General features: G+C 33.9%; 2 protein-coding genes across 2 annotated transcripts; one reads left to right on the forward strand and one right to left on the reverse strand.

Annotated features, from left to right (window-relative positions):
• Nucleotides 1–11: 11 nt before the first annotated feature.
• Nucleotides 12–3,989, reverse strand: LOC121266174 (putative transcription factor bHLH107). The gene is made up of 2 exons (XM_041169923.1): nt 3,180–3,989; nt 12–855 (listed from the first exon to the last, which is right to left on the reverse strand). Exons 1-2 carry the CDS (start codon nt 3,507–3,509, stop codon nt 403–405), a joined length of 783 nt encoding a protein of 260 aa, XP_041025857.1. The 5' UTR covers nt 3,510–3,989; the 3' UTR covers nt 12–402.
• A 5,027-nt stretch (nt 3,990–9,016) lies between these two features.
• On the forward strand, nt 9,017–13,704 carry LOC121266021 (ketol-acid reductoisomerase, chloroplastic-like). Its single transcript, XM_041169711.1, is given in 11 exon segments — nt 9,017–9,357; nt 9,681–9,788; nt 10,096–10,161; nt 10,315–10,455; nt 11,739–11,809; nt 11,811–11,931; nt 12,029–12,146; nt 12,230–12,369; nt 12,477–12,644; nt 12,792–12,947; nt 13,086–13,704. Coding segments are annotated over 11 exon segments (1,749 nt in total). The 5' UTR covers nt 9,017–9,066; the 3' UTR covers nt 13,455–13,704.
• The last annotated feature ends 1,812 nt before the right edge of the window (nt 13,705–15,516 follow it).

Genomic DNA, 15,516 nt, shown 5'->3' on the forward strand with positions numbered 1-15,516 from the left:
TCCGGCCCAAATCGAAATAAAAATCATCTATAAAAGCAACAACAAAACATTTCTATAAAATAAAAAAAATAACCTAAAATGACGATTCGAAAGAGAAATGGTTGATTTCAGAGTTATGAAACTGGAAGCACCGGGCATAGTGTAGTGACCATGACGTGTTTCTTGTGCATCAAAAAGAGCTTTTTGAATTAAGCTCATATGTGCATTTTGATACTTATAGCCAAAATTATGGTTAAAATACCAACATCTGCACAATATTTTGCCAACCCATGCGATCTTCATCTTTTACCGTCAAATTTACGTTGATCTGCTTCTCAAAATAGTTCAGTAATCAACATAAAATCTGGACCAAGATCTGCTACGCGTCAGTTTGGGTTTACATCACAAGGTGTCAAAAAAAGATCAGACCCTTGGCCTTTTGCTTGCGTGTTTTGTTCTTGGTGAGTATTCTGGTATGGCAGAAGCTTTATCCAGTACAGAACTCAAGGCCTGGTGAACGGTACTAGCAACCCCTTGGCATTCTTCAATATTGATGCACCCACCTTTGCAGCAGGTGAAAACGAACGCATTCTTCACCCGGCTTCCCAAGGTTGATATTTCCGCCTTCGCCATCTCAGGTTGAAGAGAATCAACAGCCTGTCTTAGATCAGAGAAAAGCTGTGGTCGGTAATCACAGCAGAGAGACGCCTTGTATGACATTGTTCCATCGTCTGCTCCATCAATAATATCGCACGGTTCAACTCTCACTTCATCGGCATCCATGGGAATGAGGAAACCCTGGCTTGTTTCAACTGCTTTCTTCTTCAATTCTTTCAATTGGCTGATTACTTCGGCAAGCAACGTGGCTTTGTCCATCTGAGAATGTCAATTAAACGACAAGGTTAAAGCCCAAAACACACAGTACTATTAATTACGCTAGATGATCAGCATTCAGCACATTTCTTTTCTGATCTTCTTTAGTTATTTATTCATTACAAGAAAAATGACTTTTGTGACTAATTTATTACAATCAAAAGATTTTTTGCAACTAATTTTAGTTATAAATAGTCATTTCGCTAGAATTAACTGGTCGTAAATAAACAGTTTTTCTGTAGTATATATTATCACATGCAGCTAACTTTGTAGATCATTTAGGGAACTCTGGGAATACCTCAATCAGTATATAATTTACTACTAACAGCTGCTAGCAAGTAATACCAGCAACGTCATACTTTTTCTTTAACACAGGTACCTGCAATTGACCTAGAAATTCTTACCCACGATCGTGACCAATCTACTCTAGTTCTCAATCACAGCTACGTACAGAAAATCTCCTCCAACAAGGAGCTAAGCTGAAATCTGACTTTAGACAGTTTTAGCAAGGCAAGAAGATACAAGCAAATTGTATCCAACTAAAGAGAAACTTGGTAGCACCAATCCTGAAGTACTTCGACAAAAATTAATGGTTTTCTTCTCCCAAAAAACGTCTTGCTTACGTTCCTAAAAATAATAAAATATTTGAAGGTAAGTATCACAAACCTCAGCCACACATATATATTAATAGTACTCAACAGCTAGCTGGCAATATTCTGTGCCTACAATCCAAACGTGATCATCCGAAGTCACTTTCAGATACATATGTCATCCTAGAGACGACATCATATACACCGTCTGAGACTGAACTCGGAGGATAAATTAATAAATATTGAATAATTCATATATATTAAGCTAAAGAGGCAAAAAGGGATTGGGAGCAGGTTGATTAAACAAGTACGAAACGGTGAATCATGGCTTTCTTTACTCTCGAGATGGCGTGCATTGGCAAGCATATTAACCACATGTTGCTTTCGGCAAAATACTTGAATATTAATTCATTCCTAATCCTATATATATATATATATATATATATATATATATATATATATACACACCTGCATAATGGACAGGCCTGCATGATAGATTATTGATTGCCAAGAAAAAAGAAAAAAAGAAAAGGAACCGAACTCACTCATCCAGGACTATGAAGTTATGAACAATCTGCGTATATATATATATAGATTACGAGCAAAGTCAAATGAGACATATTGTAGTTAGGGAAGTTACTTTTGACTAACCGGGTTTCAGGTTGCAGGGGTCACTTAAGAAAATGTTAATATCATCAAGAGCTATTGTATATATATGTTAGCTACAAAGGTCTTAATTTGAACAACCTTTTAATACTATATTAAGATTATCTACGTTTCTCCTAGTTGGCTATAGCCACTCCTAGGTCTAGAGGTGATAATCCAAGATCAGCACAAATAATGCAATGAAAGACTATTATTTAATTCAATTATACACATAAGATGATCATCTCAGGATGTTTGTTGAATAGTATGACTTTGGAACGCTCCGAATTCGTTTCCAGGAAACACCTTGAGTACTTTTCATTACATACTGTAAAGAAGATAATTCTCAAAAATCATAGCGGTTGATCTTATAGCTAGCTATAAGAAATTCAAGAATTTATATGTACATCGTGTCATGAGCAAACTGCATCAGACGCCAACATCTGTCATCGTTATCTTATAATCCTTTTTTGTTGGGGGGGGGGGGGGGGGGGGGGGGGGGGGGGGGGGGGGGGGGGGTGTGGTGTAGGGGGTGTATCATACCGGGTGAAGAATGCGTTCGTTTCCACCTGCTGCAAAGGTGGGTGTATCAATATTGAAGAATGCCAAGTGATTTCTTTTTCTATGAAATGAAATTAGGAAAAGAGAGAAAGGTATAATAATTCCAAGAGGCTCAGTTTCAGTTAATGCCATTCTCTCCCTCGCAATCTGAAGATCTCTCTTTCCCAGCCTCTTCTAAGCTGCGGGGTGTTTAGTTTACATGATTCGTCTATGAGAGAACTCTGTTAATTTTTGGCGAAAATTACTAGAAAGCTACCTTAGTTTACGAAGCTAATCTGAATGATTTCTTCTTTTTGATCTTTTTCTCCCTCAACTTCTTTAACTTTTTAAGTTCAACGATATATTTAGATTCATGATATGCAAGCCAACAGACAAAAAAATAAAAAATGAAAAGGAAATAGTACTAGACAGATCAAATGAACAGATCAGTGTCCAATACTATCATTAAATATAACCGATATGCATGGTTGTTTGTGCTACTGTATATTATTGAATATTGATTATGATCAAGAGTACAGAAAACAAATTTACCCTTTCATTGCAGGGAACTAAGCCACGAAGAGTTGTAAGATGAGCGTTGATTCTCTCTCTTCTCCTCCTCTCTGCCTCACTGTGACTCTTCAAAGCCGCCAGAGCCTTTGCCTCCGATACCCCCTTCTTCCCAACTATTGTCGGAGCTTTCACAAGCTCTCCCCTCTCGCTATCCAAAACTAACGAGTGAGACATGAGCGCTGACCCGCCTAGCATGACCCCATTAAACCCCTCTACACTATGCGAAAACGGATCCAACAGCCTCTTAAAATCAGACTGGAATGAAGGATTTGGATTATAATCATACGAAGAATTGGAGTAGGAATCCATTTGTGTCAATGTTTCTAATATAAATACTATGAACCAAAGCTTGAAGAGAGTAAACCAGGAGGGCGAGCAGTGGGGGAAAACCAGAAAGAAAGCTTTACGCTTTGTGGACAGGCGTTGCTGCTGATCAAAGTGGTCGTGGTGGTGACTTCGGTGGTTGTTTTTGTTGTCGTCGTCGTCGTTTTGGTTGTGGGTTTGGTCATACCTTCCATTAGGCTAAAGGACAAGGGTGGGGTGGTTTGTGGAGGAGAAGATCAATGAGAAAACATTTTCACATTTTTTTCCTTCTCCACGGTGTTGAACTGGAGCATTCCGAGGTAAGAAGACGGCAAGGTTTTCGGGAAATGAGAGTTAGGGGAAGAGAATTCGGTGCCGTGAAACTTAGCAGCTGGGATTTCGATGCATGATCAAGAAGGAGAGGAAACAGAATGGCGTTGACACAGACTTCGGAGAAAGAAAGACAAGCAAGGAACGAGCAACAATGGTTTATGACGAGGGAGTCACAAAGTTGCTAACGTAAGGACATATTCATAGTAATTTTTCAACTACAATTTGTCAATATCATATTTCATTCCAATGCATCATGATATAGTTATATATGTATATACATTAGGAGGTAGTTGGATTTACACGCCTTAGTTGCGTCAAGGAAACACTGCTGTCCGTATGTACACTATGATTATTAGTTACATGAGATTCTTAAATTTTCTCCAAATACTTCATGATTATTTTGAAAAAAAAAACATGATATTGGTAATTCTTAATTAGAATTTTAGTATATAATCGCATGATGTGATATTAAACGATTGACAAGTATAAGGAAGAATACAAAATAATTTTTTAATTATTTAATGTCTCACCAATATTTAATAAAATTTCATTTAATAGAACAAAGAAAACGTTTCCTTTTTCCCTTCTAGAGGAATATTATATCCAAAAAAAAAAATACTTATTATTTTCAAATCATCCATATATAACATCTCGGAATTAAAATGAAATGGATAATCTTGAGCCAAACCCTCGATCATGTATTCACTGATCCCCAAAATACATTAATCATCATGAATACCGTGCATATATATAACCAAGAGATTACACTAAATTATAAGCTAGCTAACCATATCTCTTGTGGTAGAATATTATTTCAGTACTAAAGCAACATATATAGTGCTGTGTCACAACTATGTACGTACCTCTTTGATTTTCAAACAATAGTGTATAAATAATAGTTCGCAACCGAAAAAATAACGAAACATTGATTAATTAATAATTTAATGTTTCAAATAAATAATGCGCGCCACCAGCTCTTGCTTGAAATAAATGATAAATATACATAGATTTCAAAGCTTTAATTGAGATACGTGGAAAATGTTCTCACTCTGCTTGGTCATGATCAAACTTAAAAGATTGTTTGAAAATACTTTTTTTTTTTTTTTTTTTTTTTTTATCGACATTTCATCATGTGGACGTTGTTGTGTAAATTGTAAAAGATAATGATCAAACAGCTAGAATGGAGTTTCAAAATTGTCTACGAGTGAAAGAAGATCGTGACCTTACCATAGTTTGACTTTTAAGTTTTCAAAAAGATAAATTAAAAAAAAAGAATGATTAATCCCCTTAAAACTTGCAAACTCTTTATATTACATTAGTACTTAAGTATCTTCCTTTATTAGAAAAGGATCGAGACCAGGTTTGTTTTAGGAGATCATGAGGAAAACTGTCGTACCCAAATGAAATTTTCCTACCGTACGTTTCGCTAGATAATTAAAAATACAACAATATTGAATGATCCAAATTAAGAAGCTCCTTGTATTCATGTGATTAGGAGGGTTTTATTGATCTTATCATTCAATATATACATACATACATATATATATATATATATATATTGTCCAGAAAGAACTCAAATATTGTGCAGTTAAAATATTGAAGAATTACCTAACTCTTTTATATCATTGAGGGAAAGGATGTCTCTACAGCCATCGCTGGGCTTCCGCTAGTGTATTTCGGATGTTTTTTTTGTTTACTTGTAATTCATATGTATTTTTTTAATACTTTTAAATATTTAAAAATAATAAAAAAAATTTATAAATATCATTAAAAATTATTTTCTTAATCATTAAATAAAAAATCCTAACAGGAGCCCCCAGCGAGAGCTCCCAGCGGGAAGAGCATTTTCCTTGAGGGAAAATATATTAGCATTAATTATATATATATACATATGTATTATCTAAACTTTGTTTTGGTTCGGTGTCCTTAATCGAGTTGAAATTAAACCTTATTCTCACAGTACTACGTACGCACGTATATATATACCTTCTATATAATATATATCTATATAATATAATTTATTGAGAAATAGGAATGAAATTTCCCATTTCCTTAAAAATAGAAATATGTCATACCCTATAAGATTCCTCATAATATATGCAAGAAAATTAAAACCTGATCGTTGAGTTGAAATGCATATATGCAAGTAATGAATGATCTCTTTTTTCTATTTTTTTTTATTATTATTATGAAGTACTTAATTAAGCTACGTGATTTTTTTTTTTTTTTTTTACAGACGAAAGTATTTAAAAAAAAAAACAACTAGAAGGTTTCTTCTTTAGTTTGCATAAAAAAAATAAAAAAAAAAAATTCTATTCAGCTTTCTATTCGCTGCATGCATGGTTTATTCCCTAGCTATAAATTATCTTCCACTCACGTGGATTAATTCTGACCATGTAATTTGTTTTTTTTTAATTAAAGGAATATGCCGCTTAATCTGAAGGCCATTTGATAAACAGATTAATACACATATTCATTATTGATTATAACATTGATATATAATAAGGAGAAATTAACTGATTGTTTCATTGTATTTGCTTTAAAACGCTGTCAAATTTTCAACTGCACGTATATAAACTTGTATTATAATTTTGAAAAAAATATACAAATTTCCTTCGAATTACCAACTAATTTGCAATCACTTAAAAAATTTGAGTGGCAGTATTTAATTTGATCAGGGCTGGGTTTGTGAAATCTCTTACAATTTTGTCTACTACTTAATTACCATGCACCAACCATATATATAACGAGTAATGTTGTTATGCCCCGGCCCCTAATTTATATTCCACTCAATTTGTCTCTTTTAACATGACTTATATAAATATTAAGGAACTTTAAAAAAATATTTAAAAGAAAATGATGCTTGAAAACACAAAAGATGTGAAAAGTAAAACTCTTTTATACCCTTTAAAATTTGTGTTTTTATTTTTATTTTTTAATAAATCACGTGGCACCACAAAGGTACATTAATAAAAATTATACTCATCTTTCTCACACCATACACTACATATAATTTTTTAATTTTTAATTTTTTTCTATTACCAAATGTGTTGTGTATGAATTATGAATAGAAGAATTTAATTAATTTAAAAATAATAAAATCAAATTTTAAAAAAAAATAAAAATAAATGTGACGTGTGGTGTGTATATATGATGAAGTAGCAAAGCTTTTTGCCTGTCCCCTTTTGTTTTGTTTCTTTGAGCCATACAGCTCAAATTGTATAAGGTTTCGTTTGGAAACACAACTCATCTCAATTAATTATTATAATTTTTTTAAATCTCAATATAAAATATAATAAATAATTTAATTTTTTCAAATCTTAAAATAATAATAATAATAATAATAAATAATATTTTAATAATATTTTATCAATTCAATTCAACTTAACTTAACTCACTTTAACATCTAAATACTCTCTAAAATCTCAAATTCCAAAACATGCTGATCTCAATTTGTCTGCCATTGACAATACAAAAGGTTTTGGGGGAAGGTTCTTTTCTATTTTTCGGGCGAACGCCGGAGGACCTTTTGAACGTCCCAAAAGGCAAAAAGACATTCTGCCAAATCTGCTTATTGGATTTTGTTTTTATATTTATTTTGAGGGAAAAAAACACAACGTGATTAATTAAGAGGACTGGCATTTGCATCTCCAAAATTTTAAAAAATGAAATAAAATGATTTATATTAACTTTTTTAAAAAGTAAAATCTTGAATCATGAGTTATAGGAATTTTAAGTACACTTTCAAATTTGAAAATATATTATTCATATTTAAAAGTAATATTTTATTATAAAAATTATTCAAACTACTTTACTTTTTAGTTTTTATTTTTCCTCCGAACGTCATTTCACTTTAATTTTTATGTTCAGTTTTGAAATATGTGAAAAAAAAATATTATTATTAATTAACATATAATTAATATAATTATAAAACATGAAAAAAATTAAAAAATTATTATCAAAAAAATTATATTATATTATTATTTTGATTAATCTAATGTAAGGTTATATTTAAAGAGATTTTGAATTTATAAAAAATATATATTTTTTATTATATTTTAAAAAAAATTTTGATGGAGCCAATGTTAATGCTCTAAAAACTCGACAAAATTGACCATTGGCCACAGTGAACACGAGACTGACAAGGTTGTCCTTTTGAACTGCTCACGATGCCGTTTCTTCCCCCACGTGTTTTGCTGTTCCACTGAGAACAGGCACAGAGTCACATATATAATAAAGAAATGATAGTTACAGTTGTAAATGTGTAAGTATCACACAATTACTTTTAAAAAAATAAATAAATACAGGACCACATAAAAAAATAATTTTTTAATAATAAATTTTATTCTTTTTTAATATAACTGCACAATGTTTGCACACTTTACAATTGTGTGTAGCATTATTCTATATAATATAATATTAACGACTCAAGCCTCACTTTTAAGGCTGCGTTTAGATATTGAGTTGAGTTGAGATAAGTTGAGTTTTTTTATGAATAGAAGTGAGTTGAGATGGTAAGATAAGTTTTGTGAGACCCTTAAAATGAATTTAGATGTATTTAGATGTTAAAATGAGTTTAAATATATTTAAAAATGATTTACACACAACATTTTTTTACAATACTTTACACAATTATGTTTTACATAAGGGATATTTTTGTAAAACATTTTATAAAAGTAACATAATTTTACAATAATATCCTCATTTTATAATATTGTTGTGTAATGTATTGTATAATGTGTTGTGTGTATATCATTACTCAAATATATTTATACGAATTCGAAAAATGTTGTGGATCCTGCGTGTAAAGAGATGTCGAGTTGAAAATATTGTGGATCCCATATGTAAAGAGGTTTTAAGTTGAGATGAGTTTAGTGATTTGAGAGTTGAGTGTTTGGATGTTAGATTCAATTTAAAATTAGACTGAACTAAGTTGATCTCAGTGCAGTTCAACGACCAAACCAAGCCTTAGTCTACGTTTGAATGTTGAGATGAGTTAAGTTGTAAATAATAATATTTTAAAAGTCTCATTGAGATGAGTTTAACTTTTTTTAAATTGAGATGAATTTAAATTTTTAACTTAAAATGTATTAAATAGATTGAAATGAATTTATTTTTTTATAGAAATTAAAAAAGTAGGAAGTTACATTAACGATTGATTTAAGTTCCAACAACCAAGCACAACCTGAACTCTCTCTCTCTCTGGCTCTCTCTCTCGCAGTACTCAACAATGGCGGCCACTTTTTTTACACCATCGCTTTCTACACCATCCATTTCTTCTTCATCATCGTCTAAAGTTGAAACTAAAACCTTTGGATTCAATCTGGGGTTTATATCGTCCTCTTCACCCAATCTAGAGTCCCTGATTTATCGGGTACGCACCAACAATGCCTCGTCAAGCGGACGCTCGTCGCTCTCGGCTCGAATGGTCTCGGCCCCTTCCCTGACTCCCACGACGTCACTTAACTTCGATAGCTCCGTGTTCAGGAAGGAGAAGGTCTCTCTCGCTGGCCACGACGAGGTAGATCTTTTGCAACAACTCAGCCTCTGTTTGGTTAACGTGAAATTTGATTTTGGGAAATAAATGAATACACAATCTCTCTTTGGTTTTGTTTAAACAAACTAAACATTAAGCCCAGTTATTGATTAGGCTTCAGTTGAGCAGTGGTTTTACGTTTTGCGTCCCATGGAGCTGTCATTTAATTGAAAAAAAAGGAAATGGATTTGCTATTCATCACATTTTTATCTTTTTCCCCGTATAACATCTGCAACAAACGGAACATATTTTTGTTAGGTCCTGTATTTTTTTTTTTTTTTTGTAATTTTCTTTTTATTTATGTGCAGTACATTGTAAGAGGAGGGCGGGATTTGTTTCATCTGTTGCCTGATGCATTCAAGCCTGATGCATTCAAGAGGATTAAACAGATTGGAGTAATTGGCTGGGGTTCCCAGGTTTCATAATCATTACTTCTTACTTTTTATTTGTATGGATTCATTTACTTAAGCATTGAGTGCTTATTTTGTTACTTGTTCTATTTATTCATTTTGATGTAATATACTTCTCTGGAGTGTGAATTGTCGATATTAAATGCGTTCTGCTCTATCTGGAAATTTTTTGCATGACCTGAAATAATCCCAGCGTTTTGTTGTTTTTGCCTTCAATAATTTGGAACGGTCAAGCAATGGTTCTTATATAGTTATATCCTAATCTATCTTTTGTTGTCTTCTTCTACTTATGTGATTCATATTATCTTCAAAGGGACCTGCCCAAGCACAGAATTTGAGGGACTCTCTTGCAGAGGCAAAATCTGATATTGTGGTGAAGGTGAATTCCTGTTTGTTATTATTCACTGCATTTTCTACGTTCCTACTGCTTTGTGTTTTGAAGTATTTGCTTTTCATATTATTCATCGAGGATATACTTCCTTTAATTTTGTTCCTCTCACTTATTTTTCTAAGGGTGCTTTTTGTAATGCAGATTGGACTGAGGAAGGGCTCTCGGTCATTTGCTGAAGCTCGTGCTGCAGGATTCACTGAGGAGACTGGAAGTCTGGGTGATATTTGGGAAACTGTTGCAGGCAGTGATCTTGTGCTGTTACTGATATCCGATGCAGCACAGGTTGGTAGATTCTACAAAACTCTGCATTTGCAGAGCTGAGTTAAGACTTTTTAATCCACCTTACAACCAGTACTTGAAGAGATGCACCTGAGAGCCGAAAGTCATGATGAGGTGTAGCAACTTAGTTTTAGAAGTTGTAGCAGTAGCCTAAATAAACATGGTGGTAGCAGTGGTGACTCCTAATAGCAGTAATTGATGTGCTTGTTTAGTATGGTAGTTTTCCACATTGCTCCACTCCCTGTTTTGATTGCAGACGTTATGTTGTTGACACACGAAACATTTAATCACTATATCAACGACGCATTAGTTTTCTTAGAACTTTTACCTTGGAAATGCGATTGAAGCTCATATTTGAATTTGCAGTATGGTTTCTTTGGAGTAAATCTATCTAAAATTGTTATCAAACCACCGGGCTTAATCCTGAAAATATTTTCTATGTTACATGTAACATTATGTTTTTGAATAAGTAGAATAAGTGACACTTCTGAGCTCCTTAAAATAAAAATGCTAAAATGAATTTATCTTTCTTTTCATTTTCTATGGTTTCTTTGGAGAAAATTTATGTTTTTGAGATCAAGTTTTTCAACTTAACTCTAGGTACCTTGCTTCTTATTCTCTCACTTATTCTTCCAAACGCCTCAAAGATGTTAGAGAATGGTGGTTCAGAGTTCTAGCAACCAAGAAATTGAAACCTTAATTAGAAAAAAGAATCAGAGGCTCAAGAACTTATGATGCATGAGATCAGAAGCCACTTTGCAATGGAAAACAAGGAGATCTATAATGTTAAGACTCTTTTAACTCTTGAAAAAGATGTCATTAGTCATTTCCCACTGATCAAATACTTCAAATATTATACTTCCCATGTGTTTCCCACTAGGTTAAAGAAGGGCTTCTTGTGAAGTCTTACGCCTCAAACACATAGAATCCTCTTTAAATAAGTCGGTGTCCTTGTGGAGCATTGCCAAGTTACTTTTTCGTCAGATTCAGGTATATTGCTTCTCGTGGCAGACAAACTCCAAACTCCCCCAAGTTTACCATGTTATTGAAAAAGAATTCCAAATATTTCAGATAATTTTTTTAAGATAACATTCCTGCACCTTAAGGGAAGGTAGTGCATATTGCGCTGCGAAATGCAACTCCTTCCTGTAATATTAAATAATTTGCTAATCAATTGCTACCTGCTGAAGATGCCACCTAGCTTTGTGCCAATACTTCACTATTGTGATATATCTATGATTATTGGTTCTGTTTGGTGGCTCTGATTTCCCTCCTATGTGCTGCAGGCAGATAATTATAAGGAAGTCTTCTCCCGCATGAAACCAAACAGATAATTACAGGCAGATAATTATGTGCTGCAGGCAGATAATTATTGGTTCTGTTTGCCCCAAGGGGATGGGGCCTTCTGTAAGGAGACTCTATGTTCAAGGGAAAGAGATAAATGGCGCTGGAATAAATTCCAGTTTTGCTGTTCACCAGGTCTCTCTCTCTCTCTCTCCATGCACTGCTTTATTGAGCTTTCATGAGTGGTTTAACGATGAGTTTGATTAATTTTTGGCCTATTTATTTTGAGCAGGATGTTGATGGTAGAGCTACAGATGTTGCATTGGGATGGTCAGTTGCACTTGGTTCTCCTTTTACTTTTGCCACTACACTAGAGCAGGAGTATAGGAGTGACATTTTTGGGGAGAGAGGTGAGTGTGTAGTCTTTTCCAGCTATGCCTCTCATTTGCTTTAAGATTTTTCCAGATGCCATTATTAAATTCCTGGCGTGTAGGTATTTTGCTCGGTGCTGTTCATGGAGTTGTTGAGTCCTTGTTTAGGAGATACACCGAGAATGGAATGAGTGAAGATCTGGCCTACAAGAATACTGTTGAGTGCATAACAGGCATAATATCAAAGACCATTTCAACAAAGGTTGGATTTGTTTTTTAATTCCTTTTGTTTGGCCTCTCTCTCTCTCTCTCGTTCTCTCTCTCATTTGTTCTATTGGCCTAACGTATTCTGACTTTGTCTGTTTATAGGGTATGTTGGCTGTGTACAACTCATTGTCAGAAGATGGCAAAAAGGAATTTCACTCTGCATATAGTGCTGCATATTATCCTTGTATGGACATCTTGTACGAGTGTTATGAAGATGTTGCTACTGGGAGTGAGATTCGAAGTGTTGTTTTGGCAGGACGTCGATTTTATGTATGTCTATACCCTAAATTTTGATTTCTGTTTTGTTTTTTTGTTTTTTTTCCTGATTAAAACAGTTCCTCTTCTGATGACTTTATTATATCTAGTCACTGATTAAACAATTGGTTCTGGGTGGCTACGACTGAAAAACTTTAACAGGAAAAGGAAGGGTTACCAGCATTCCCAATGGGCAAGATAGATCAAACACGGATGTGGAAAGTTGGTGAGCGTGTCCGAGCAACACGACCTGGAGGTGACTTGGGCCCATTGTATCCTTTCACTGCTGGGGTTTTTGTGGCACTGATGATGGCTCAGGTAATTGGTTTGACCTTTATTGTTAAGATCAATCTGTTGATGTTATTTCTGAATGTTAGTGTTTAGGATGAAAGCCAGAAAATTTGTTTTATTCACAATGGTCTATTCGCCTTGTGAATTTTGAATTCAATCTTACAGATTGAGGTCTTGAGGAAGAAGGGGCACTCATATTCAGAAATCATTAATGAAAGTGTGATTGAAGCGGTTGATTCTCTAAACCCTTTCATGCATGCTAGGGGAGTCTCATTCATGGTTGATAACTGTTCTACGACAGCACGGTTAGGAGCAAGAAAGTGGGCCCCGCGTTTCGACTACATTCTTACTCAACAGGCTCTGGTGTCAGTGGATGCGAGAGCTCCCATCAACCAGGACCTAATTAGCAACTTCCTGTCTGATCCTGTTCATGGAGCTATTGAAGTCTGTGCGCAATTAAGACCAACTGTTGACATTTCAGTTCCTGCAGATGCTGATTTCGTCCGCCCTGAGCTGCGCCATTCTAGCAGTTAGAGTTCAGGAGATCTGCTAGAATGAGAAGTACGTTTTATGAAGTCCAGCAGTTTTGAGTTTGTTTTTTTGCCTAGCTGGAAGAAACATTTCTCGTTGGGACAATGAAAGTCTGAATCATTGTTCTTAATTAGACGGTGCAAGCGTGAGCATGTCCTTTCATTTTGGTCGATTTTATTTTTATTCTTGTTTATCTGGAATTCTGTTAAACTCATAAGATGGTGGATATTTGTGGTGATCATATTTCTTTTGCGGAACTTAGCAACGTTGATATCATTTCTCCTTGGGGGAAAAAAAAACATGTACTCAGATAAAAATCTCTCTCCTAGTCATAAAGGAATTTTAGCAGAAATGTTCCTCTAAAAAATGCTCGAAAAACTAATTTTTACTAAAAGTAGTTGTAAGGCGACATTTTGGACGACATTTGTTGCCTATAGAATTTTATGAGTCTTTCAATAGGACTTTGAGGTAATGATCCTAGTAAGTAAATGCGCTAAAGAAAAGGCAGGAAATGACTAGAAAAAATACAAGAAAAATTCTTTTCATCAGTCACTATTTACCATTCCAGACTACACACTATGAAAAATACCCTCACACCTTATGAAAAAGTTATAGGTGTGGGGTGTGAAAATGAATAATGACTGATGTATAGTAAATCTCATGAATAGTTGTGCAACGAGTTCATTCTACATGAATGCCAATACATAAAAATATCTTATATGGTCTAGTTAGTGGAGAATTGGTATCCAAGGTCATATATATCAAAGCAATTCAAGGAACCAAAAAATGTATTGAAGTGATACCCAGATAAAACTGGAAGGGGCCAAACTTTTCCTAAAATCCATTCCAGAAAATAAGATGGGCAATTATCAAGAGACAATAATGGGGTGGAAAAGCTCAAACCATTGGGTTAGATCCAATCTGATAGGTGGATATAATTAAGTTTCTTTGTGGAGGTACTAAACTTGTTGTGGAAGTGGATCTGGACACTTAATAATGAACATCTTAGTCAAATATTACTTGCAAAGGTGACTAAAAGTTAACCATGACAATTAGATTAAATTAGGCTTCTCAAAACAAGATCTACCTTTGATTGCTGGTTCTTTTGGCTTTCAGTGAAGTGGTGAATCCCAACATCACATGAAGTATATCAGTCGGCATGCACCTTGATGTATATCTTCATTTCAAGGTGCATGCCAACTGATAATATCGATTTCGCACTTTGTCCATTACATCTTCAATTGCTCTGTTATTTAATCTCATTTTAGCGAGGGCAACTCTTAGATTCTCTTCACTGAAATGTCAACCAGTAGTAATCCTTGTATAAATTGAACACTAATTTTCAAAACACTAACATGTACTAGGACACAATCATTTCAAGCAAACCAGATCAAAGTAGCATATAAAGTGATAAAACTCGTTATATTGCAAATTAACAAAACTCAAAATCATTCAAGCAAAGTCTAGCATCACCACAGTATGCACAAGATCAACAAAATGGTAAAAGAGCTTTTTAATATCATTCTTCCAGAGCTAAAAAATTCAGCCAATAACATAATTTGCATACATTTGTTACAAAAGTTCGAATCTAAATAAGTTACTAGTCAGACCAGCACAAAGAAGCTATTAACAAACAAGGCATCTATTTGAATCTAAATAAACTTACCAAGAGAAAATATCCTAGGAACACAAGTAGGAAAATATCTTAAGTAGAAGTAACAAAATAAAAAAAAATAAAAAATAAAACTATTTTTTATAAGTGGTCTTTAAATAAATAATAACAATACTAATAATAGTAGTAGTATTTAAATAGCAAGATTTTCTTCCAATATTAGAGTGACAAGAACACAACTAGCTAAGCATGGCAGCTACTTAACCAGCATAAAGAATCAAACAATGGAATATCCACAGTTTGTCTAGTTTGAAAGCCATTTTTTCATTTCCTACAAGCATTTTGGTCCAGTGAAGCACAGACAACTTCCAGTCCAATTGATCTTCTACCGAGTACTTCAATTGATCTAAATGAAATGGTGAGGCAATGAAATAGAAAATCAGGTCTACCGAG

Source organism: Juglans microcarpa x Juglans regia, chromosome 5D, assembly GCF_004785595.1.
Source record: "Juglans microcarpa x Juglans regia isolate MS1-56 chromosome 5D, Jm3101_v1.0, whole genome shotgun sequence".
In the NCBI taxonomy this organism is placed as follows: domain Eukaryota; kingdom Viridiplantae; phylum Streptophyta; class Magnoliopsida; order Fagales; family Juglandaceae; genus Juglans; species Juglans microcarpa x Juglans regia.